This window comes from Trichosurus vulpecula, chromosome 8, assembly GCF_011100635.1.
Source record: "Trichosurus vulpecula isolate mTriVul1 chromosome 8, mTriVul1.pri, whole genome shotgun sequence".
Classification (NCBI taxonomy): Eukaryota; Metazoa; Chordata; class Mammalia; order Diprotodontia; family Phalangeridae; genus Trichosurus; species Trichosurus vulpecula.
In genome coordinates this window covers 37,568,640-37,594,690 of record NC_050580.1, presented here as the reverse complement: position 1 = coordinate 37,594,690, position 26,051 = coordinate 37,568,640, and the positions used below count along the sequence as shown (strand labels likewise).

Sequence of the window (26,051 nt, the reverse complement as noted above, 5' to 3'; positions counted from 1 at the left end):
ACAATGGTCATTCAACAAAATAAAGTGATTTCAAGCTTTTATAAGAAGACCACAACTAAGCCAAAAATGTGACTTCCAATTTCAAGACCCAAGAGATGCATAAGGAGGCAAAAGGGGAAAAAAGCATAAGGGATTCAAGGGAGCTGGACTATTTGCATTCCTGCAGGGGAAGATGATACTTGTAATTCTTGAAATTTTTTTCACTAATAGTACAGCTGGAAGGAATATACATAAAGAGAGGATATGACAATAAGGTGAATTGGAGGGAATGGCATGAAAAATTTAAGGGATGAGAAAGAGGAATGCCATCAGTGTAGAGGGAAGGGAGAGGAGGCATGGGGTAAACTTTTACATGAAAAGACACTAAGGACCTATTACAGTGGAGTGGAAAATGGGAGGGTGGGAGACGAACGATGCTTGAACATTACTCTCATCAGTATTGGCTCAAAGAGAGAATGATACACACAATCAATTGAATACAGAAATCTGTCTTACCTGACAGCAATGGAACAACTAAGGTAGTGGGATGGGGACTGACAGATAGGAGGGAAGGTCAGGGGAGGTGGCGGGCAAAAGCAAACCATTGATGAGGAGGGAAAGGGTGAAAGGAGAGAGCAGACAAAGAGTAAGAAGAATAGGATGGAGGGAAATACACAGTTAGTAATCATAACTGTGGATGTGAATGGGATAAACTCTCCCATAAAATGGGAATGGATAGCAGAGTGGATCAAAAATCAGAATCCTACCATATGTTCGTTACAAGAAAAATGCTCGAAGCAAAGAGACTAACACAGAACAAAGGTAAGGAGCTGTAGTAGAATCTATTATGCTACAGCTGAAGAAAAAAACAGAGGCAGCAATCCTGGTGTCAGACAGAGTAAAAGGGAAAATGAATCTAATTAAAAGAGATAAAGGAGGAAACTACATCTTGCTAAAAGTGACCATTGATAATAAAGCACTATCGATACTAAACATATGCACCAAGTGGTACAGCATTCAAATTCTTAAAGGAGAAGTTAAGTGAGTTGCAGGAAGAAATAGACAGCAAAACCATAGTAGTGGCAGACCTCAACTGTTCCCTCTCAAGACTCAATACATCCAACCAAAAATAAACAAGAAAGAAATTAAGGAGCGAAATAGAATATCAGAAAAGGTAGATATGACAGACCTTTGGAGAATACTGAATAGGAACAGAAAGGAAAATGCATTTAAAAAATTTTTTTAATTAAGATTTTTTATTTTTTGTTTACAACCCTCAGTTCCACATGATCCTGAGTTCCAGATTTTCTTCCTCCCCTTATCCTCTCCCTCCCCAAGATGGCATGGAATCCGATATATCTTCTACATATAACTTCACATTGAAATTATTTACACAATGCTCAAGTTGTAAAGAAGAATTATTACCAATCATGAGAAAGAAGAAACAAAACAAAAAAAAATACACCCAAAACCAAAAACAAAAGAGAGAAAAAAAACAAAAGAAAAAAAAGGAGAGCAAACAGTTTGCCTCAATCTGCGTTCAGTCTCCATAGTTCTTTCTCTGGATGTAGATATCTCTCTCCCTCATGAGTCCTTTGGAGTCATCTTTGAACCTTGTATTGCTGAGAAGAGCTAATTCAATCAAGGTGAGTCATCACAGAATCCATATATCTGTGGTTGTGTATAATGTTCTCCTACTTCTGCTCCTCTAACTCAGCATTATATTGTGTAGGTTTTTCCAGGTTATTATGAAATCCGTATCTTCCCCATTTCTTATGGCACAATAGTATTCCATTACATTCATATACCACCACTTGTTCAGCCATTCCCCAGTTGATGGGCATCCCCTTGGTTTCCAATTCTTTGCTACTATAAAAAGAGCCGCTATGAATGCTTTTGTATATACGGGTTCTTTTCCCACTTGTGTGATCTCTTTGGGATACAACCCTAGAAGTGGTACTTCTGGGTCAAAGGTTACAAACATTTTTATAGCCCTTTGGGCATAGTTCCAAATTATAGTTCCAGAATGGCTGTATCAGTTCACAACTCCACCAGCAGTGTAACAGTGTTCCAATTTTCCCACATCCTCTCCAGCATTTATCATTTTCCTGTTTTGTCGTGTTAGCTAATCTGACAGGAGAAATGCGGTACCTAAGAGTTGTTTCAATTTGCATTTCTCTAAGCAGTAGTAATTTCGAGCATTTTTTCATATGCCTATAGATATCTTAAATTTCTTCCACTGAAAACTGCCTGTTCATATCCTTTGACAATTTCTGAGTTGGGGAATGGCTTGTATTCCTATAAATTTGGCTCAGTTCCCTGTATATTTTAGAGATGAGGCCTTTATCAGAGACACTAGTTGTAAAGATTTTCTCCCAATTTTCTGCTTCCCTCCTAATCTTTGTTGACTTTTTTTATACAAAACCTTTTCAATTTAACATAATCAAAATTATCCATTTTGCATTTTGTAATGCTCTCTATCTCTTGTTGGGCCATGAATTCTTCCCTTTCCCATAAATCTGATAGGTGAACAATTTCTTGCTCTCCCAAATTGCTTATATCAGCCTTTATTCCTAAATCATGAACCAATTTTGACTTTATTTTGGTATATGGTATAAGATATTGGTCTATGGCCAGTTTCTGCTCTACCATTATCCAATTTTCCCAACAGTTTTTGTGAAATAGTGAATTCTTAGCCCAGAAGCTGGATTCTTTGGGTTTGTCAAAGAGTAGATTGCTATAGTCATTGACCACTGCATCTTGTGTACCTATCCTATTCCACTGATCCACCACTCTGTTTCTTAGCCAGTACCAGGTAGTTTTGAGGACTGCTGCTTTATAGTACAGTTTAATATCTGGTATGGCTATGCCACCTTCCCTAGCATTTCTTTTCATTAATACCCTAGATATTCTAGACCTCTTGTTCTTCCAGATGAATATGGTTATTATTTTATCCAGCTCTGTAAAATAATGTTTTGGTAGTTCAATTCATAGGGCACTGAATAAATAAATTAATTTAGGTAAAATTATTATATTAGTTCAGCCTAACCGTGATCAACTGATATTTTTCCATTTATTTAGATCTGACTTTATTTGTGTGAAAAGTGTTTCATAATTATGTTCATATAAGCCCTGGGTTTGTCTTGGCAGATAGACTCCCAAATATTTTATAGTGTCTACAATAACTTTAAATGGAATTTCTCTTTCTATCTCTTGCTGTTGGGCTTTGTTAGTAATGTATAGGAATGCTGAGGATTTATGTGGGTTTATTTTACATCCTGCAGGTTTGCTAAATTTTTTTTATTATTTCAAGTAGTTTTTTACTTGATTCTCTAGGATTCTCTAAGTAAATCATCATATCGTCTGCAAAAAGTGATAATTTAGTTTGTTCTTTCCCTATTCTAATTCCTTCAATTTCTTTTTCTTCTCTTATTGCTACAGCTAACATTTCAGGTATCAAATTGAAAAATAGGGATGATAATGGACATCCTTGTTTCACCCCTGATCTTATTGGGAATGCATCTAGCTTATCCCCATTACAAACAATGCTTGTTGTTGGTATTAAGTAGATGCCATTTGTAATTTTAAGAAAGACTCCATTTATTCCTATGCTTTCTTGTGTTTTTAATAGGAATGGGTGTAGTATTTTGTCAAAGGCTTTGTCTGTATATGTTAAGATGATCGTATGGTTTCTGCTAGTTTTTTTGTTTTTATGGTCAATTATGCTGATATTTTTCATAATATTGGACCAGCCTTGCATTCCTGGAATAAATCCTAAGTGGTCATACTGCATTATTCTCATGATAATTTGCTGCAATCTTTTTACTAATATTTTATTTAAAAATTTTGCATCAATATTCATTAGGGAAATTGGTCTATAATTTTCTTTCTCTGTTTTTACTCTTCCTGGTTTAGGTATTAGTACCATATTTGTGTCATAAAAAGAATATGGTAGGACTCCTTCTTCACCTATTTTCCCAAATAGTCTATAAAATATAGGAATTAATTGTTCTTTAAATGTTTGATAAAATTCACATGTGAAACCATCTGGCCCTGGAGATTTTTTCCTAGGGAGTTCATTGATGGCTTGATCAATTTCTTTTTCTGAGATGGGGTTATCTAGGAATTTTACTTCCTTTTCTGTTAACCTTGGCAAATTATGTTTTTGTAGATATTCATCCATATCCCTAAGGTTATCGAATTTATGGGCATGCAATTGGGCACAATAATTCCTAATTATTGTCTTGATTTCCTCTTCATTGGAGGTGAATTCACCCTTTTCATTTTTGATACTGCTAATTTGATATTCTTCTTTCTTTTTTTAAACCAAATTGACCAAACATTTGTCAATTGTATTGGTTTTTTCATAAAACCAGCTCTTTGTTTTCCTTAATAATTAATAGTTTTCTTGATTTCCATTTTATTAATCTCTCCTTTGATTTTCAGTATTTCTGATTTGGTATTTAATTGGGGATTTTCAACTTGTTCTTTTTCAAGCTGTTTCAGTTGCATGCTCAATTCATTGATCTCCTTTTTCTGTATATTATTCATGTAAGCATTTAGAGATATAAAACTTCCGCTAAGAACCACTTTTGCTGCATCCCATAAGTTTTGGTATGTTGACTCATTATTGTCATTCTCTTAAATGAAGTTATTAATTGTTTCTCTGATTTGTTCTTTGGCCCATTCATTCTTTAGAATTGGATTATTTAGTTTCCAGTTAATTTTTAGCTTATTTTCCCATGGTTTTTTATTACAAATAATTTTTATTGCATCATGATCTGAAAAGTATGCTTTGACTACTTCTGCCTTTCTGCACTGGATTGTGAGGTTTTTATGCCCTAGTACATGGCCACTTTTTGAGTATATTCCTTTTTATCCTCATTCAGTTTTCTCTAGAGGTCTATCACATCTGCCTTTTCTAAAATTCTGTTCATCTCCTTAACTTCTTTCTTGTTTATTTTGAGGTTAGATTTATCAAGTTCAAAGAGGAGGAGTTTGAAGTCTCCCATTATTATAGGTTTGCTGTCTATTTCTTCCTGTAACTCCCTTAACCTCTTCTCTAAGAATTTTCATGCCATACCACTTGGTGCATAAATGTTAAACAACGGTATTGCTTCATTGTTTATGGTGCCTTTCAGTAGGATGTAGTGTCCTTCTCTATCTCTTTTAATTAGATCTATCTTTACTTTTGCATTGTCTGAGATTAGGATTGCTACCCCTGCTTTTTTTACTTTAGCTGAAGCACAATATATTTTACTCCACCCTTTTACCTTTACCTTATGTGTATCCCCCTGTTTCAAATGTGTTTCTTGTAAACAGCATATTGTAGGATTACAGTTTTTAATCCATTCTGCTATCCACTTCCGTTTTATGGGAGAGTTCATCCCATTCACATTCACAGTTATGATTACTATCTGTGTCTTTTTCTCCATCCCATCTTCCCAATCTATGCTTTTGTTTCTCCCTTTCCTTTTCACTCCTCAAGTTTTGCTTTTGACCAGCCGCCTTCCTCAGTTTACCCTCCCTCTTTATTCCCCTCCTTTATCTTATCGTTTTCCACTTGCTACTTCTTCCCTCCCTTCTGACTACCCCTATCCTTTTTTTCCCTTTCCCCTCCTACTGTCTGTAGGACAAGTTAGATTTCTATACTTATCAGAGTATGTTATTCCCTTCTTGAACCAAATCCGATGAGAGTAAAGCTCAAATACTGCACTTCTCCCTCCCTTCTTTCCCTCTACTACAATGTTTTTCTGTCTCTTCATGTTATGTAATTTACCCTTTTCTACTACTTCCTTACCTCTTCTCCCCGAACTATCCCTTTATATCTCTTAATTATATTTTTAATCATTATATCAGTTATTTATACTGATACCCACAGTCTATGAATATCCCTTTCAATTGTCATAATAAGTATACAATTCTCAACATTGACATATACATAAAACATATATAAAACAAAATAATCCTATATCAGGATGTAATTAATTAGCCTTACTGATTAACTAGGGTTTTTCTCCCATTTACCTTTTTATGTCTCTCTTGAGTTTTGTATTTGGAGATCAAATTTTCAATTGAGCTCCGGCCTTTTCATCAGGAAGGTCTGGAGTTCCCTTATTTCATTGAATGCCCATCTCCTTCCCTGGAAAATTATGCTCAGTTTTGCTGGGTAGTTGATCCTTGGTTGTAGTCCAAGCTCCTTTGACTTTTGGAATATCATATTCCAATTTCTCCTGTCATTTAAGGTAGAAGCCGAAAGGTCCTGCATGATCCTAACTGTAGTTCCGTGATATTTGAATCGTTTCTTTCTAGGTGCCTGCAGTATTTTCTCCTTGACTTGGTAGTTCTGGAATTTGGCTATGGAGTTTTCAATTTTGGATCTTTTTCAGGGGTTGATCAATGGATTCTTTCGATGATAATTTTACCTTCTGTTTCTAGGACCTGCAGGCAATTTTCCTTAAGTATTTCATGGAAGTTACTATCCAGGCTCTTTTTTCAATAATTCTTAGATTGTCTGTCCTGGATCTATTTTCCAGGTCAGTTGTTTTTCCAATCAGATATTTCACTTTTTCTTCTATTTTCTCATTCTTTAAATTTTGTTTGACTGATTCTTGATGTCTCATAGAGTCATTAGCTTCTACTTGCCCAATTCTAATTTTTAATGCTTTGTTTTCTTACTTTATCTTCTCTATCTCCTTTTCCATTTGGTCGATTTTACTTTTCAATGAGACATTTTCTCCATTTATATTGTGATTTTCCTTAACCAATTCCCCGATTTTACCTTTTAAAGATATGTTTTCATCATTAAATTTTTTTTCCATTTTTTCTTTTACCTCCATAATTTGGTTTTTAAAGGACTCCTTGAGTTCTTCCAGGAATGCTTTTTGATCTGGAGAGTAGTTTACTTTCCCTTTTGAGGTTTCAGATGTGAGTGTAGTGTCCATGCTGGCCTCTTCAGAATTGGTATTTTGGTCTTCCCTGTCTCTACAATACGAATCAATCATCTTTGGTTTGTTAGCATGTTTTTTCATGCTGTTTTTTTTTTCCTCCTGGCTTCTAAAGTGGACCTCTGTTTCTGAGGCTCAGGGGGCTCTGTCTCAAGTTTCTTGTGTTGGAAGATGCATTTTCCTTAGCAGCACATGGAACCTACACAAAAATTGACTGTGTAATAGGACATAAAAACCTCAAAATCAAATGTAAAAAAGCAGAAATAGTAAATTATTACTTTCAGATGATAATGCAATAAAATTACATTCAACAATGAAGAGTGGAAATATAAATTAAAAATTAATTGAAAACTAATCTAATCCTAAAGAAGAAGTGGGTCAAAGAACAAATCAAAGAAGCAATCAATAATTTCATTACAGAGAATGACAACACTGAGACAACATACCAAAATTTAGGGAATGTGACCAAAGCAATAGTTAGGGAAAATTTGTTTCTCTAAATTCTTACATCAACAAAACTGAAAAAGAACAAATCAATAAATAGGGCACGAACTAAAACAACTAGAAAAAATTAAAAACTCTCCATTGAACACCAAATCCTGAAAATCAAAGGTAAGATTAATAAAATTGATACTTAAAAAAGCTATTGAACAAATAAATAAATCTAGGATCTGGTTTTATGAAAAAAATAAAAAAGATAGATGAGCTATTGGTTAATATGTTTAAAAAAAAGAAAACCAAATATCCAACATGAAAAATCAAAAGGGTGAAATAACCACCAATGGAGAAGAAATTAAACTAATATTAGGAAATATTTTGCCCAATTATATGCCAATAAATCTAACAATCTGAGCAAAATGAATGAATATTTATAAAAATGTAAATAACAGATCAGGACATAGGATGCCTAAATAGCCACATCTTAGAAAAAGAAATGGAACAAGTCATTAATTAACTCCCTAGGGAAAAATCCACAGGATCAGATGGATTCATAAATGAATTTATTAAACATTTAAAGAAAATTAATTCCCATACTATATAAAATATTTGGAAAAATAGCAAAGAAGGAGTCCTACAAAACTCCTTTCATGACACAAATATGGTGGTGATAAACCAAGAAGAGCTAAAAGAAAGAAAGAAAATTAAAGACCAATTTCCCTAATGAATATTGATACAAAAATTTTGAACAAAATACTAGAGAAGAGATTACAGTAATATAGTACAAGGTCTATACACTATGGCCAGGTGGGATTTGTACCAAGAATGCAGGGTTGGTTCAATATCAGGAAAACTGTCAATATAATTGACCATGTCAACAAGAAAACCAACAGAAATCATGATTATCTCAATAGATGCTGAAAAAACTTTTAACAAAATACAACACCCGCTATTAAATGGACCATTAATTAAAATGATAAACAATATCTGTCTAAAGCCATCAGCAATCATTAGGTGTAATGGAGATATGTTAGAAGCCTTCCCAATAAGACCACAGGTGAAGCAAGAATGCCCCTTATCACTACTATCATTCTACATAGTACTACAAATGGTAGGTATAGCAATAAGAGAAGAAAAAAAAATTGAAGGAATTCGAATAGGCAATGAGGAAACATAGCTATCACTCTTTGCAGATAATATGAAGTTATATTTAGAGAACCCTAGAGCATCAACTAAGAAATTACTTGAAACAGTTAACTTTAGCAAAGTTGCAGGATACAAGATAAATCCACATAAATTCTACTCATTTCTTTATATGGCCAATAAAGCCTAGCAGAATGTTTCAGAGAAAGTGCCAATGTTCATTAGGAGAGGACATCTATCAACAGGAACTCATGCCCTAATGGAATAACACATGCAATTTTAAATAATGACATAGCACATGCTTGGCATGATTATAGGAGGGTTTTACGGTAGGAGAAGCTTTATATGGAGTGAAAAGATATGGGTTCAAATCCTGCTCTGCCACTCTCTGCTTGAACCTATTTGTGTAAATCACTGAATCACTCAGGGTTTAGGTTTTTGCATTTGAAAAAGGATCTGAGTAATGCTTGCCCCACTCACCTCACAGAATTCTCATGAGAATTAAAAGAAACAATGTCTGTAAAGAGTTTGGTGAGTCATAAAGTGCTAAAGAGAGTCGCAGGATCATAGATGTAGAGCTGAAGGGGACTTGGAAGTCAATGAGGCCATTGGCTGCATTTGCCAGTTAATAAACTGAAGCCCTCAATAGGGCAAGTGACTTGACCAAGGTCACATAGGGAGTCATCAGCAGAGCTTACATTTGAAACCAGATCCTCTGATTCCAAGTCTAGGTCCCTTCCCAGGATACCAAACCACCTTGTTATGTGCATTGCTGGCCTCACAGGAAACTTGTGATGGTCAGGGGAGTCAAAGGTGCACCCAAATTGCACTTTACACTACACAATTCTGTAATTATGGCTGGGTATTAGTGTAAAGGTCTATAAAGGTCTGATAATGACGTACTCTTCATTATTACCTCCAAACTGAATCTCAGCATAGAAATTGATCACAAGGTTGATTCAAAGCTCCCTCCCTCCTGAATCCACATCACTTTTCTTATCCTTGAACCATGCATCTTCCATCTGTGTGAAAACAATTATAAGGAATTAAAAAATAGCACTTCTGGATTAGGCAAACAGATAAGTTTTAAAGAATGTAACCTGACCCAGGAACTATGTGAACACAGTTACAAAACACTTTTCACACAAATAAAGTCATATCTAAATAATTGGGAAAATGTGAGCTGCTCATGGGTAGATCGAGTTAATATAATAAAGGTGAGAATTCTACCTAAATTAATTTACTTATTCAGTATTATACTGTATTGGGAATCAAAATGGGCTCTTAGCACTTATGCAACCAAGTGCCCTTGAAGAGTTTGGACTTTGCTTCCTTGATAAATTGGGAGTTTTTGATGGCCTCCTTGCCTCAAGGGAAAGCCTAGTTTACATGGGTTTGAGTGACATGTTTGTGACATCAGAGGCTTTTAGATCACATGTGTTTAAGTCCCATTTTTGTGACGATTTTAGGTCACATGGGTGAGTCGCATGTGTGACTCACCTTTGACCCTGAACAAGATATGTAAAATCAGGGGTTGGCTTTCTTTTTTCGGAGTTCTGAGCTGCAGCAGTAGTGATGCATGACTCTGAGCCAGTCATTTTCAAGCTCCCCAGCAGAACTGAGATGTTGGTAACTACAAATTGTATTTGGTCTGTAATTTGATTGTATTCACTCTGAAGTTCAGGGCGCTGGATTTTCCCCCTGAACTAAGTGAATTATATTTGTATGTTGGATTAAAGTAAGATTGTTAACCACTTAACGTTGCATTTTTAGGCTATAAAACTGTGTACATCCTGTGACCCAGCACCCAGACACTTCTAGGTCTGCATCCCATAGATCATAAAAATGGGAAAAGGATCCACATGTACAAAAAATATTTATAGCAGTTTTATGGTGGCCAAGAATTGGAAATTGAGGGGATGCCCATCAATTTGGGGATGGCTGAACAAGTTATGGTATTTGAATGTAATGGAATAGTATTGTTCCATAAGAAATGATGAGAAAGGCAGACTTCAGAAAAATCTGGAGAGACTTACGTGAACTGATGCTGAGTGAAATGAGTACAACCAAGAGAACATTGTACACAGAAACAGCAAGATTGTGTGGTGACTAACTTTAATAGACTTAGCTCTTCTTAGCAATGAAGGACCTAAGACATGTCCAAAAGATTCATGATGGAAAATGCTATACATATCCAGAAAAAGAACTATGTGAATCTGAATGCAGATTGAACCATACTATTTGCTCTCTCTTTTTTTTTGTTTTGTTTTTCTTTTTCATGGTCCTTCCCATTGGTTCTAATTCTTGTTCACAACATGGTTAATGTGAAAATATGTTTAATACGAATGTATAAGTATAGCCTATATCATATTGCATGCCATGTTAGGGAGGAGAGAAGGGAGGAAGAGGGAGAAAATTTGGAACTCAAAATCTTATGTAAGTGAATGATGAAAACGAAAAATAAATCAAAAAAATACTAGAAGATGAAAAAAAAGAAACATAAATTTGCTCCAAAGTTCATGCTACATTCAAAAGAGTTCATGAGTGATCACCAGGCTCCACATCTCCTATAAACAAAGAAAGAAGTTCATCTCAGTTTGAACGAGTCCATAGTTCAGGGAGGATATGAGTGCTGCCAGACACGCATTGCATTTATGGCCTTGTGTAAATTGGTTCATATCTCTTTGCTCAAATTTCCTAACCTTTTAACTGGGTGGGGAAGATTTCACTGGTGGGGGAAATCACAGGATCATAAGAGTTTGAGAACTAGGTCTTCTAGTCTAACATTGTCAGTAATCAGGGAAGGAACATGAAGTCTAGGGATAAGAAGTGACTTGACCAAGGTCAGAATATTAACAGGGGGTAGAGCCAAGATGGTATTTGGGCTATTATTCTCTAGTCACGCAACCACCATATGGCTTAGTGTTCTCATCTGTGAAATGGGGATAATAATAGCATCTAATTACTCATATTGTTGTGAGGATTAAATAAGATAATAATTCTAAAGCTTTTAGCACAGTACCTGGGACATAGAAAGCATCACAAAATATTATCATAATTATTATTACATATAATGAGGGTTTCTGTGATTGTATCAGTGGAGGAATTCACTCTAAAAATGGAAAATGTAAGCCAGTCATACTTTTGCAGGATACGCAGCTCTTAAAAATCCTCCAAAGAGGTACTATAGAGGGGTGAGCTGGAAAATGTTTAACAGCTGACTTCCCAGAAAAAAAATATAGCTTTCACTGTTCCTTATTTCTTCATCTTTTTATGTTCTTTCTAAAACTCTCAGAATCCCCTTTGTTCCAACAGAGCAAGAAACTTTGGTGGAATAGCACCTTTAGACAAACTTGACAGGTGATGGACTTTCTACGAAAAGAAGAAAGGGCGATAAGGAATGACGACGAGCTGCGACCCTACCCAGGTGTGCACAGTTCATTGTGATGTGCTCTCCATGTGTTGACCATTGATATCACATTAGACTATCTTTGAAACTTTGAAGATCTGTGGGCAAGTCAAACATGGGGCAAGACATACTTTCCGATGTGATTTTCAGAGTCTTGAATCTGACATGAAATGCAGGTCAGTATGAACAGAGAAATGTGTTCCACATCAATCCAAGGAGGAAGACCAGAAAAAAGAGTACCTTTGGCTACAGTCTCAATCTGAGATCTGTGGGCTAGAAGGGTGCGGGTTTATGGAGAGATGGGTTCATGCTCTGCTTCAGGTGTCTTTAGTAGATGAGGACATGTACAAAGGATGACTAGAGGATGAGTTTCGTCAAGGAGTTATACAAGGAAAGGTGCCAACCTGACACATCAGGATTAGAAAGACTACAGCATAAAAGATATTGAAGGAAGTAAAAATGTTGGGGACACGACAGGTTTAAATAAGAAGAAGAAGAAAGGGATAGATGTGGGGAGGCCCCTTGGGTAAGTGGACCACTACTTAAAGAGGTCAGAAAGAAGGCAGGACACGTCAATGCCTATTTTGTTGACATCTTCTCTCACAAGAAGAATGATTTTCATGGTGGAGAAAGAACAAGCAAGGTTAAGAAGTCAATTAAGCACAGTTTAGCTTAGTTAATGGAAAACTTATCCTGTTTGCTCACAAGGACTATCTGTTTATTGGCTGGGCATTCCCACCCCTTGTTATCTACCAGTGATTATAAAAGTATGGTGACTTATCTGGTACCTCTGAGAGCTGTAAGACCATCTCTCAGGGCAATGGATCCTTGGGGACTCAGCACGACTGCCCTCCTGGCTTTTGTCCTTTTCCTGATCTTGTCTCTATGGATGCAAGGACTCAAAAGGGGGAAGCTCCCACCAGGTCCCACTCCTCTTCCCCTTATTGGCAACATCCTACAACTGAATTTGAAGAACATGGCTGCATCATTGTCACAGGTAACAGGGCTGAATTTGGGGTTTGGATTCTAGCTGCTTGGGTTTTGGGGGAGAGACACAAAAGCTTCAAATAAATAATTGAATCAGGACTCATGGTGCTTTAGCGTCCTAGGTCATGGATGATGTGACTCAAGGGTTCTATGAGTGATATCTCCATTAGCAATGATATCAGGCAAGCATTGGTCATTTTGTCAAAACTTTGGTAGCAGCAGAAGAAATTCGTTGACAATACCAAATCTTTACCTTTTTTAATTCATCATACCATGCTCTGGGGATACAAAGGTAAAAATAAATCATTCAATTAATGAGAGTTTCTTCATTACCTGCTATGTGTCAGGCACTGTGCCAGATACAGGAGAGAAACATGGTGAATGAAACAATTTCTCCTTGAAAGGAAGTAGTTCCTGTCCTTCAGGAGGTCATGTTCTACTAGAGGGATACAACAAATTCATAGATAAGTAGAAGGGAATTTGAGGACAGGGAAAGCACTAGTGATTGTGGGACCCCAAAAGGTTTCAAGTAGGAGAGACCCCCTGAGCTGGACCTTGAAGAAGTATCAGATTCTGATTGGAAGGCTTGGTGGGAGTGAATTCCAGGAGTGGGAGACAGTCTAGGCAAAAGCAAAGAGTGGAGAAATAATATATCCAGCAGGGGAGTTTGGCAAGAATATAAAGTTTTGGATGAGGGCTGGCTAACACAAAATAAATCTGGATAATTAGGTTGGACTCAGCTGTGGAGGCATTGAAATTCCAAGTTAGGGAGGCAACACGGAGCCCCTGCAGACTTTGGAGAAGAAGAATGACATGGTCAGAACTCTGCCACAGGAATTTCAAATTGTTAGTTGTGTGGGGTCTTCATTGTAAAGAAGAGATATTCAAAGCAAGAAGTTGAACTTGGAGGCCATTGGATAAAAAAATATCATTTATTAAGTACCTACTGTGTGCTCAATGTTATGGAGGTAGGCCAGAGTATGAAATTTCAGCTCCATGTCAGTTGGAAAGGCCTTGTGGTCCTTAGGGCAAAGTAACCAAACTGATGGTAATGTAGCACTCTGAATGGCAATTCCACTCATAAAAATCATATGTTTTCTGATACTGAACCATTAGACAGTGCCCAGGGCTCTGTTGGTAGGACTTTTCTAGTCTTTAGTAGTTTTGCCTTCAGTACCTACCGAAACAGTCCCCAGAAGTTTCCTTCCCTGTCTGAGGGTGGGAGAGGCTGGGATGGAAGTAGGAACAGTAAGTCTGCAGGGCCAGGCTCCCAGTCCTGGGAATCTTGGGTTTACCCGCCTGCTAGAGTCAATTGTTTAGTGACTGGTAGTGGTGGTGCTGAGGAAGGTGGATCCCTTCTCCACAGTGATTGCTCCTCATTGAAAGAATGACTGCTTGGCCTGGGTTCAAAGCAGAGCCAATGATCTAGAGCAGCAGCAGGGAATCTGTGCCCTCAAGGCCACTTGCAGTCCTCTAGGTCCTCATGTGGGTCCCCTCAACAGAATCAAAACTTCACAGATCAAATCAACTTAATAAAAGGATTTCTTCTACAAAACATGGACTCAGTCAAAAGGCTGCATCCAAGAGCCTTGAGGGGCACATGTGGCCTTCAGGCTACAGATTTCCCACCCATGGTTTAGGTGCAGGAGTCATTGACATGAAAGGGTCAATCACAGCGTCTCTGGAGTAGCAGTTCTGGGCTATCTCCATCAGTTTCCAAGGCATTTTGGTGGTAGCTTGAGTTGTCTCTCACATTTCAGTTTCTCATTCACTCAGAGTGACTTGATGTGTTAGGTAGTTTGGATGCCTGTCTCACTAGCCTATTAGAACAGTCTAAACAAGAGGGGATGAGAGTCTTAATTGGGTCAGTGGACAAGTGAGGAGGCAAGATAGAATATATGTGGGAAATGTGAAGATAGAATCTACCCGACTTGACCATAATCAATTGGATACAGGTTATAAGTCAGAATGAAAGTCAAATATAAAAATGTGGCTGTCAGGGTGAATGGAAGTGCCTCCTAGTGAAGTTCACCTCTTGGATGCTCTCAAGAAAAATGGGTAATTTGGGAGGAAGGGTCAATTTTATGGGAAAAAGTTAGTCACATTGAGGACATGTTTAATCCGCAACACCAACAGAACCTCTAGGTTGAGAAATCACTTATAAGCAGTTGGCCATGTGGGCCTGGCTTTCAAAAGTGATAAATTTTATTCATATAGTTGTGGGAGTCTTCTGCTTAGAAACAGTCATTCAAAGCATTGGTGCTGAGGTCAACTAGTTAGAGTGTTATGGCAGGTCATGAGATGTGCAACGGAGTGGAAATACAAAAGGCCCAGAAAAGAGCCAGGAGATATATGATTATATGAGAATAAGTGGCCAGGCATGTAGCAGGAGAACCAGAAGAGCCCAGAATCCTGGAAATCAAGAAGACAAAGGTCTCTAGACATTTCTTGATTGCCCAAGCTCCTACTTCCACTTCCCTCTAATTTTATTTTGAAATTTTGACTGTGTTTTATTATTTCCTGATGTCTTATGGAGTCATTAACCTCAAATCATTACAAATTTCAAAAGAGAATTTCAAAAAGAGAAAAAGTAGAGTTTGTAAAATAAAGACTGATGAGCTTCATGTCATTTTTTGGAAAATTTTAATAACAGATCAAGAAAAAGATGTTTGGTGGAAACCAGGGAAAGCACATAATGATTAGAAAGAGTCACCTTATTTTCATCAAGAACAAATAATGCCAGGTTAACCTCATATCCTTTGACAGAGATATGAAAGTGATACCACTTCAAGTGCACGATTAAATGGTATCTGGAATATGAGAGTTTCTTTTGCACTTGCATAAATGGTAGAAGCCATGTTTGCTACTGGAACCACAGTTTGAGTTTAAAAAATATCCTCATTGCAAACTTGTGTGAGAATAGAGATTTGGCTTCTTTTTCTCACTTTTGAAATCATTAGGAGATGCATAAAGCTGCTTGATATTACCTGTGCTTCAAATAATGTTAATTCTCATTCAATTGATTTTACTGAAGTATGTTTCATACAAGCACTGCTTTTCCTTGGAATTTGGGGTTTAATTAATTAAGAAGGTGATGGAATACTATTGTGCCATAAGAAATGGGGATGATGCAGACTTCGCAACAACCTGGAAAAACCTACACGACATAATGCTGAGTGAGCAGAGCAGAGCCAGGAGAACGTTGTGCACAGCCACAGATATATGGATTCTGTGAGGACCAACCCTGACATACTGCGCTCTTCTCAGCAACCTAAGGTGCAAGGACAACTCCAGGGGACTCATGATGGAGAATGCTATCTTCATCCAGAGAAAGAACTGTGAAGTTTGAATACAGATCGAGGTGCACTACATGCTCGCCTTTTTTTTGCTTCTCTTTTGTTTTTGTTTTTGGGTTGCTTTTTTTTGGATTCTGTCTCTTCTTTCTCATGTTTCATTCCATTGGTCATAATTCTTCTCCACAACTTGGCTAGTGCATAAATTAATTCAATGCGAAGTTATACATGATAGTTATATGAGACTCCACGCCGTCTTGGGGAGGGAGGGGGGAGGGAGGGGAGAAAATCTGGAACTCAAAACTATGTAGAACCGTGTGTGGTAAACTAAAAATAAATAAATAAATTTAACAAAAAAAAAGAAATATTTCATACAACAAAAGCTAAGGCTTAGAAACCTAGAGCAAGAGTCAGCAAACTTTTTACATAGGACTAGACAGTAAATATTTTGGACTTTGCAAGCCAGATGGAAAAAGTAATTATGTAGGTATGTGTGTAACAAGCAAAGAAATTTGCCAAATTTTTATTCATGAATTTCAAAACATAACCCTGCTAATTAAGTACTTTTTTTTATAAAAGCAGAGAGGAGTCCAGAAAAGGACATAGGCAAACAGGACAGTTGATTACTATCACATAATTTTAAAGTACTGATCAAAACCACTCATTTGTACATAACAGAAGCTCACAGTTTCCTGTACTTTCCCAGTCTTTTATTTGTGTATTTGTCTCCCATGCTCTGGCCCTACTCTTTCAACTCCCACTTGCCCTAGCAGACTGAGTCTCTGGGGCTTGGCTACCTCTTATTCCCACACATTCTACCTGTAGGCCTGAGGATTTGGAGTGAGCTTTTCCAATACTAACAGTTCATGTGCCCCCTACTGGGCTTGTCCCATGATTGTTGGTTAATATCAATACTCAGCCAGACTTTATTTGCTTTTGGGAAAGTGTAGTATAACAAGAATTGTCGATATGGAGCATCCCCCTCAGACACCTGTGGTGTATTTTTCTACAAGGACATAGATAGGAAATGGGCTCAAGAATACACATCTGGCCAAAGGGGAACTCACATCTTTGAAAGGCCTTCTTAGGGAGTCTAAGATTTTCTCCTCAAGTGGTGTGTGGTTTTTCTGCTGGGCTCCTTGTAGAGCCTTGAAGCTAACTTTCTTTATGATGTCATATCCTTGAGTCATGAGTCAGACACTGCCATTGCTTATTCCAATAATGTTGCCAGGATGCTTATGGGAAGTCCCTATATCTTTTATATCATTAAAAGTTCAAGAGGTTCTCTTCTGACCAAGGACGTGAAGGAAGGAAACTAAAACCAATGCCTGGCCAAGATCAATGTTTTATCCTCTTCCCCCTCCCAACTCCAAGGAAATATTTCTCAAGGGTTTGGATTAAAGTCTTTCCACCATTAAACAGCCAGATGTTCTAATCTTCTGTCTCTTAATTGGCTTCTAATGTTATACAAAACCTACAGAGGTTTGCAGTAAAATGGTTGAAAGAAGTGGAAGCATTGGATGTCGATAGATTTTTTTTTCTGACTCATATACTGAGGAAGGCTGTGTTCTACAGTGAATGGAGCACTGGGTCTAGTGTCAGAAGGCCTCCACACTTTGCTACTTTTGGGACTTTGGGCCCATCTCTTTACCTCCCCTGGGCCCTGGTTTCTTCATCTGTGAAATAAGGTGACTTCCAAGGCCCTTCTCTCTGTGCCTACAGTTCAGACTACTCATGCCTCCACTGTCTTCTCCATCTTTTTGCTATCAGTTGCCACTATGATTCCTCTACCCCAATTTATCTTACTTTAAAGGGATATAATTTTGAGTTTTCAAGTCTATTTTTAGTAAATTTCATACTCTCTATGCCTCCACATAGAAAAAAAGCAATGCTTATTCATCCTTTCCCTATTTCTTCTTGATGACCCACCATTTATAGTCATTACCTCTCCTAACCCATTCTCCTGGGTCTTTTCTGCAGGGGCAACCTTTCTAGGTTTTTCAGGACTGGATGTTATTCTTGTTTTTTTATTTAAAGGGATTTAGTTTTTTTTAATTCATTTTTATTTTTAGTTTACAATACTCAGTTCCACAAGTTTTTGAGTTCCAAGTATTCCTCCCTTTGTCTCCTGCCCTCTCTCCCCCCTAGATGGCCTGTAATCTGATACAGGTTCTACATATACCTTCGCATTAAACTTATTTCCACAAATGTGAATTAGTAAAAAAGAATTATAACCAATGAAATTAATCATGAGAAAGAAAAAACAAAACAAAAAAGAAGACAAAGGAAAAGAAAAAAAGAGAGCAAGTAGTTTGCCTCCATCTGCATTCAGACTCCCTAATTCTTTCTCTGGATGTGCATAGCTTTTTCCATCATGACTGTTTTGGAGCTGTCTTTGAACCTTGTATTGCTGAGAAGAGCCAAGTCTATTAAAGTTAGTCATCACAGATACCATGTGTCTATAATTGTTAGGGATTTGGTTTTTAAAAACTTGTAGCTATCTTAGCCCTTCTGAATCTATTTTCCCTACACTTAACTCCAGATGTAGCATCACATAGCTATATAGGAGACCCCTTCTTTCTATCATCTCCCTCTGCAGTCATGCACATTTCCTCCAATATGGGATTCTAGACTTGTGGACTAACCTTTTGACCTTGGATTTCAGGAAGCCCTTTATTGATCCTTAGATGTTCGAACAAACAAACTTCATCCAGTCTGGACTCCCTCTAATTTATCCCCTGGTGCTAGAGAGTGTATCAAGAATGTGGGAGTTGTTTATTTAGCACGCATACTACTCTCTTCTTCCCAGAAATAGATAATCTGGACTCCAAAGGAAACTTACAATACACTAGCTAGTAGTGACACATTCTTCCCCTATTTCTTTGGCTGCCTTCTTTATTCTATTGTCCTAGATTCCAGTAGGGGTCCTTTCCTACCTGAAGGCCCTGTGGGCACAAGACCTGAAATTTTAGCATGTTTTGATTCTTTTTCCTAAAAGTAGAGCCTTCATTTTACCTAATATCTGCCCTCCTTCTATCTCTGTTTTAACTCCAGCCTTCTGACTCTTCCCCCCCCCATTCTTGTTTTTAATATGTCTTTGCTCCCAAATCACCCATGGAATGGTAATGCCTGATATACCAAGGGGGCCATTATACCAAAGACACATATTTCTCGCTCTGCTAACTTCAACAACAGTCTTTAGTTCAACATTTCTGAGTCATTTCACATGCATTATCATCACATGTAAAACAATATATTAAAAATCTCTCCTCTATCTCACCTGCCCCCCCTCACTGATGAGCCCACCTGAGCCAGCAATTTCATTGATGTACTTTGAAATTTCCCACCGAGAGCTCTTCGTCATACATTTTCATCTACTTCAAATGCCTTCCTTCCCTCAAAATCTTCCTAGAGAAATCTTCTTTCAAAAATGTTGCTACTTTGATGAATATTTAATTTGCTTTTTCAATCACTTAATCATATTGCATTGATTATGTACATATCGGATACTATCCAAGGTGCTGATGATGCAAGTACTCAAATGAAATAGTCTCTGCCTTTTTGGTAATTTTTCAGGTAAAAGGGACAAAAACAGATATGAAGTGTGCATCTAGAAAACACTAAGGCCGCAGGCTCCAGAGAGGAGGCACTTACCCAGGACAAAGAATGCCTCAATTCTGTGTGTCCCAGTGTTTCATTTGTACAAAAAGGAGAATTTTGGTTTTAATACATGGGAAAGCCTGAGACTAAGAATTGTTTTCTGATTATTAGACAAATGTACATTGCTGTGTTATTGTTTGGCCTGTAGGCACGAGGATTTAGTAAACTGCTCATTAATCACTCTACACTAGAGTGAAGTCTTTAAGTGAAAGTGTGTTTCTAGGAAAAGAAGTCCTGTCCTAGAGGAAGAATGACTGTCTCTCTGCCCTGACACCTGCTGCTTGACAGAGATGGTTGATAAAAGAGAGGCTCTACATACCTCTCTGGAGTTATACGTGTTGGCTGAAGGGCAGAAAACCCTCAGATTCCAGACATGGGAGGACTGAAGAAGCTTCCATACCTTCCCAAGTAATGATATGAGGACTTTCTGAAAGACTCTTCACTGCCACTGTTCTGGGTCAGCTCAGGATTGGAGGGGCCCACTAACAGAGAGCAATCCAACCTAGTCCAGCAGATATGCACCTGATCGGCAGTGGGGGAGCAGTTCAGCTTAGCAATGGGCTAGTCTTATAGCACAATGGCCCAGTGAAGTTGTCTTAGAACAGCTCAGCTTCTCAACAGAGCCACCCTCCAACTCAACCTATCTTTCAACCTTTGTGAAGACAGACTTCAAGGGTTCCAGAGTTGTGAGTTGTCCTCACCACGTATATCCCTACATTTGTGCCTCACTGCAATATTACAATAATTTTGTGTTCACTCTCCCCATAGAAGTTGGAGAGCTTTAGCAATCACCCTTCTGAGGACCTTAACTTCTAGTGAGGATACAGATTGAGGAAGTAAGCCAATGGGGCAATGAGAGAATTTGCAAAGTAAATAGAAGAAAAATTTGTTGAAAAACATTTAAGGTAATATTTGTAGTGGAAGGTACTAGCAAGTGGGGAAGGGGGCAGGAAAGCACTTGTGCAGAAAGTAGCATTTGAGGTAAGCTTTGTAAAAATTAGGAATTCTGGCCAAGATGGTGGCTGGAAAGCAGGGACTAGCGTGAGCTCCCCACCGATTCCTTCCAAAAATCTATAAAAAATGGCTCTGAACCAATTCTAGAACTGCAGAACCCACAAAACAGCAGAGGGAAGCAGGCCTCCAGCCCAGGACAGCCTGGATGGTCTCTGGGTGAGGTCTATTCTGCACGGAGCTGGGAGGAGAGGGGAACCGAGCCCAGCCAAGCCCAACTGAGCCCAGCATGAGTGGCACGAACCAACCAGACCAGGAGCCGAATAGATCGTGCCCTAGCACCCTGAATCAGTGAGCTGAAGCCATTACCAGACTTCTCAACCCACAAACACCAAAGACAACAGAGAAGGTTAGTGGGAAAAGCTGCAGGAGTAGAACCAGTTCGAGGGCCACCACCCTGGGGGCAGTGCAGGTGGGGCAGCTACAGAAGCACAGCTGCAGTTGCTTCCGGCCCCAGGCCCACCTGGTGGGAGGAATTAAGTGGAGGATCAGAGCAGGAGTGAAGAGCCCGCTGAAGATCTAAGTCCAGTCCGAGTTGGGGGTTCTTGGGGAAGGAGCAGTGCTGGTGTGGCAGCGCATCCGCCCAAGCTTGGAACATAGTTCTCTAAACTCTACAAGCAGTCATACCACACTGAAAAACTCAAGGGTCAAGTTAGTTAGCTGTGAATATGACCAGGCAGCGAAAACACACCCAGATTCAGTCTCAGACTTTGGATTCTTTCTTTGGTGACAAAGAAGACCAAAACATACAGACAGAAGATGTTAACAAAGTCAAAGAGCCTACAACCAAAGCCTCCAAGAAAAACAGGAACTGGTCTCAGGCCATGGAAGAGCTCAAAAAGGATTTGGAAAAGCAAGTTAGAGAAGTAGAGGAAAAATTGGGAAGAGAAATGAGAAGGATGTGAGAAAACCATGAAAAACAAGTCAATGACTTGCTAAAGGGGACCCAAAAAATACTGAAAAATACACTGAAGAAAACAACACCTTAAAAAATAGACTAACTCAAATGGCAAAAGAGCTCCAAAAAGCCAATGAGGAGATGAATGCCTTGAAAAGCAGAATTAGCCAAATGGAAAAGGAGGTCCAAAAGACCACTGAAGAAAATACTACCTTAAAAATGAGATTGGAGCAAGTGGAAGCTAATGACTTGATGAGAAACCAAGATATTATAAAATAGAACCAAAAGAATGAAAAAATAGAAGACAATGTGAAATATCTCATTGGAAAAACCACTGACCTGGAAAATAGATCCAGGAGAGATAATTTAAAAATTATTGGACTACCTGAAAGCTATGATCAAAAAAAGAGCCTAGATATCATCTTTCAAGAAATTATCAAGGAGAACTACCCTGATATTCTAGAGCCACGGGGCAAAATAGAAATTGAAAGAATCCATCGATTGCCTCCTCAAATAGATCCCAAAAAGAAATCTCCTAGGAATATTGTCACCAAATTCCAGAGCTCCCAGATCAAGGAGAAAATACTGCAAGCAGCCATAAAGAAACAATTTGAGTATTGTGGAAACACAATCAGAATAACCTAAGATCTAGAAGCTTCTACTTTAAGAGACTGAAGGGCTTGGAATATAACATTCTGGAGGTCAATGGAGCTAGGATGAAAACCAAGAATCACTTACCCAGCAAAACTGAGTATCATGCTCCAAGGCAAAATGTGGATTTTCAATAAAATAGAGGACTTTCAAGCTTTCTCAGTGAAAAGACCAGAATTGAATAGAAAATTTGACTTTCAAACACAAGAATCAAGAGAAGCATGAAAAGGTAATCAAGAAAAAGAACAAGAAAAAGAAATTGCAAGGGACTTACTAAAGTTGAACTGTTTTGTTTACATTCCTATATGGAAAGATGATGTGTATGATTCATGAGACCTCAGTATTAGGGTAGCTGAAGGGAATATGCATATATATATATACACATATATATATATATATGTTTATGTATATATATATATGTGTGTGTAAGTGAATGTGTATGTATGTATATATGTATGTGTATATCTATATAGGGAGAAAGAGAGAGAGAGAGGGAGAGAGAGAGTGGGCACAGGGTGAGTCGAAGATTAAGGGAAGATATCTAAAGGAAATAAAAAATCAAACTAAGGGATGAGAGAGGAATATATTGAGAGAGGGAGAAAGGGAGAGATAGAATGGGGTAAATTATCTCGCATGAAAGTGGCAAGAAAAAGCAGTTCTGTAGGGAGAGAAGAAAAGGTAGGTGAGGGAGGAATGAGTGAATCTTGCTCTCATCAGATTTGACCTGAGGAGGGAATACCATACATACTCAATTGGGTATCTTACCCCACAGGAAAGAAGAAGGAAGAAGATAAAAAAGGGGGGGATGATAGAAGGGAGGGCAGATGGGGGTGGAGGTAATCAAAAACAAACACTTTTGAAAGGGGACACGGTCAAGGGAGAAAATTGGATAAAGGGGGATAGGTTAGGAAGGAGCAAAATATAGTTAGTCTTTCACAACATGAGTATTGTGGAAGGGTTATACATAATGATACACATGTGGCCTAGGTTGAATTGCTTGACTTCTTAGGGAGGGTGGGTGGGAAGGGAAGAGGGGAGAGAATTTGGAACTCAAAGTTTTAAAAACAGACGTTTAAAAACAACACCAAAAAAGAAGTTTTTGTGTGCAACTAGAAAATAAGATACAGAGGCAATGGGGCGTAGAAATTTATCTTGCCCTACAAGAAAGGAAGGGAAAAGGGGATGGAAGGGGAGTGGGGTGACAGAAGGGAGGGCTGACTGGGGAACAGGGCAACCAGAATATACACCATCTTGGAGTGGGGGGGAGGGTAGAAATGGGGAGAAAATTTGTAATTCAAACTCTTGTGAAAATCAATGCTGAAAACTAAATATATTAAATAAATAAAAAAATTAGGAATTCTAAGAATCAGAGACAAGGAATAAGTACACCCTAGGCATGCTGACCACAAAAGCCTTACAAAAGCAAGGTTATTGCAGATAGTATTGTGCGAGAAACAACAAGAAGGCAACTTTTCTGAACAATGGAATAAATGAAGAGGAATTAAGACATTGGAAACATTGGTTCCACCCATGTTGTGAAGGGGGTCAAATCCAAAAGAAGTTTACATTTGATCCCGTGGATAATAGGGGACCAGTGAAATTTGTTGATCAGGGGAGTGAAATGGTCATACCTGAGCTTATGTAGTGGTATCTTAGTCAGAAATTAGCATGTTTGGAAGAGGGTGCCCTTTTAGAATATGGATAGTGAATTTAATTTGATACTTCTTTAATGTAAAATTCCTATGGATATTCAGGAATGATATTAGGCCAAGATATATTGAACTGTGAGTTATCTCCATAGTGATTATGAGGTTACCAAGAATGAAAGTGTAGAAAGAGAAGTTGGCCCAGGACAGAGCCATAGGGAAAAGTCATGGATCTATTCAATCTAGACTATGATCCAGCAAAGGAGATTGACAAAGAGCAATCAGACAGGAGAGAGACAGAGGAAAAGGGAGACAGAAAGAAGAAGAGATAGAGATAGTGAGAGAGAGAGAGAGAGAGAGAGAGAGAGAGAGAGAGAGAGAGAGAGAGAGAGAGAGAGAGAGAGAGAGAGAGAAAGAGAGAGACAGGGAAAGAAGGATTAGAGAAAGCCATAGAGGAGAGAGTATATGGGAGAAGAGGGTAGTCAACAGTGTCAAAGGCTGTAAAGTGGTCTAGAAGAATGAGGACTGAGATAAGGCCATCAGACCTGGCTATTCAGAGACCATCAGTAATGTGGGAGTGATCAGTTAGAGTTGACCTATGATGACTGAGGAAATACTTCAAATATTTCAGAAATAAGAAGATAGGTAATTAGAATAGATAGCTTTTGTTGGGAGATGGCAATCCTCTCTGCATTCTGTGTGTCTTTTTCCCATGTCCTCTTATAAATGTTCCATAGTTCATGTACACAACATCGACCCCAGATATTTTACAATGTCTTGTATAGGTGCCAATGGAACACAGAGGGATACTCTATCTGAGGGAAGTACTGTGCCATATAATGACAGGGATTCCCAAAGACCAAACCAAAAGGAATGAGAATTTTACTTTGTTGTCCCACAGCTTAAGCTTTTGTATAGCCAGAATTCCTTAAGAACATATGGTCCCAAGCATGCACAAGCACAAATATGTACACACGCATATGGCATGTTATAAGGTAGTTTTGGGGGTAAATTTCATCTTTCTACAGTTTCATATTGAAGTTCTTCTTATTTCTTGGCATTCTTTCTCCAGCTAGCTGAAAAATATGGCCCCATCTACACTTTTTATTTTGGAACCCACCCTGTTGTGGTGCTACATGGATATGACATCTTGAAGGAAGCTCTAGTTGATCAAGGAGATGCGTTTGTAGACAGACCAATTCTTCCAGTGATTGAGGATGTAATCAAAGGAAAAGGTAAGTTTAATGTATTCAATCAAAGGTTATGGCAGAGTATATCCAGTAAAATCACCCCCCCACCACCACCTCAGAGCATAGCTACTGGTTTCATTTTTATTGTTCTATTCTCAGCACCTAGGACAAGACATTCATGAGGTCGGTTCCTCATACCTACCATGCTGTATTGCATTTTGGTTTGAATTGAATAAAATTAAACCTAATCAATGAATTAAGCCCAAAACCCCATGGCCCCTATGCACACTGTGCCGGTGACCCTCCAGTGTTAGAATGACCAGTGTCCTATTCTTCTCCTTTGTCTAGGAGTTATTGCAAGTCGTGGAGACAGGTGGAAACAACTTCGCCGATTTTCCCTGATGACCCTAAGGAACTTTGGAATGGGGAAGAGGAGCATTGAAGAGAGAGTTCAAGAAGAAGCTCAATGCCTGGTGGAGGAGCTCAGGAAAACGAATGGTTGGTTTCCATTTTTTTCTTCCTGGGCGTGTGGGGTCCAACTGCTCATCCATCCTCAGTCCTATGTACTTCATGTTTTGGAAATCATTGTAAAAGTCTATGCTTTGGTCCACTGACCAGAAAATCACTCTACTGGGCCAGAGAAGTACCTTCTCTCTTCTGATACTCAGGTATTACAAGCTTATCTAGTTTTTCTATAAAGGGTAAAGTTTCCTATAAAGGAAACTATCCAGGAGAACAATAATCACTAGCCTTAGAGGAATTAAACACCATCTCCAGGTATGGACAGAAGAGATGTCCA

The 26,051-nt window shown here is 38.3% G+C and overlaps 1 protein-coding gene across 1 annotated transcript in view; it reads left to right on the top strand.

The window, feature by feature from the left end:
- The first annotated feature begins 12,713 nt into the window (after positions 1-12,713).
- Positions 12,714-26,051, top strand: part of LOC118830250 (cytochrome P450 2C23-like) — a 31,139-nt gene continuing 17,801 nt past the window's right edge. Inside the window, exons 1-3 of the mRNA XM_036737173.1 lie at positions 12,714-12,913; positions 25,135-25,297; positions 25,601-25,750. Coding sequence (XP_036593068.1) covers positions 12,737-12,913; positions 25,135-25,297; positions 25,601-25,750 — 490 coding nt within the window. The 5' untranslated portion in view covers positions 12,714-12,736. The remainder of the gene's footprint in view (positions 12,914-25,134; positions 25,298-25,600; positions 25,751-26,051) is intronic.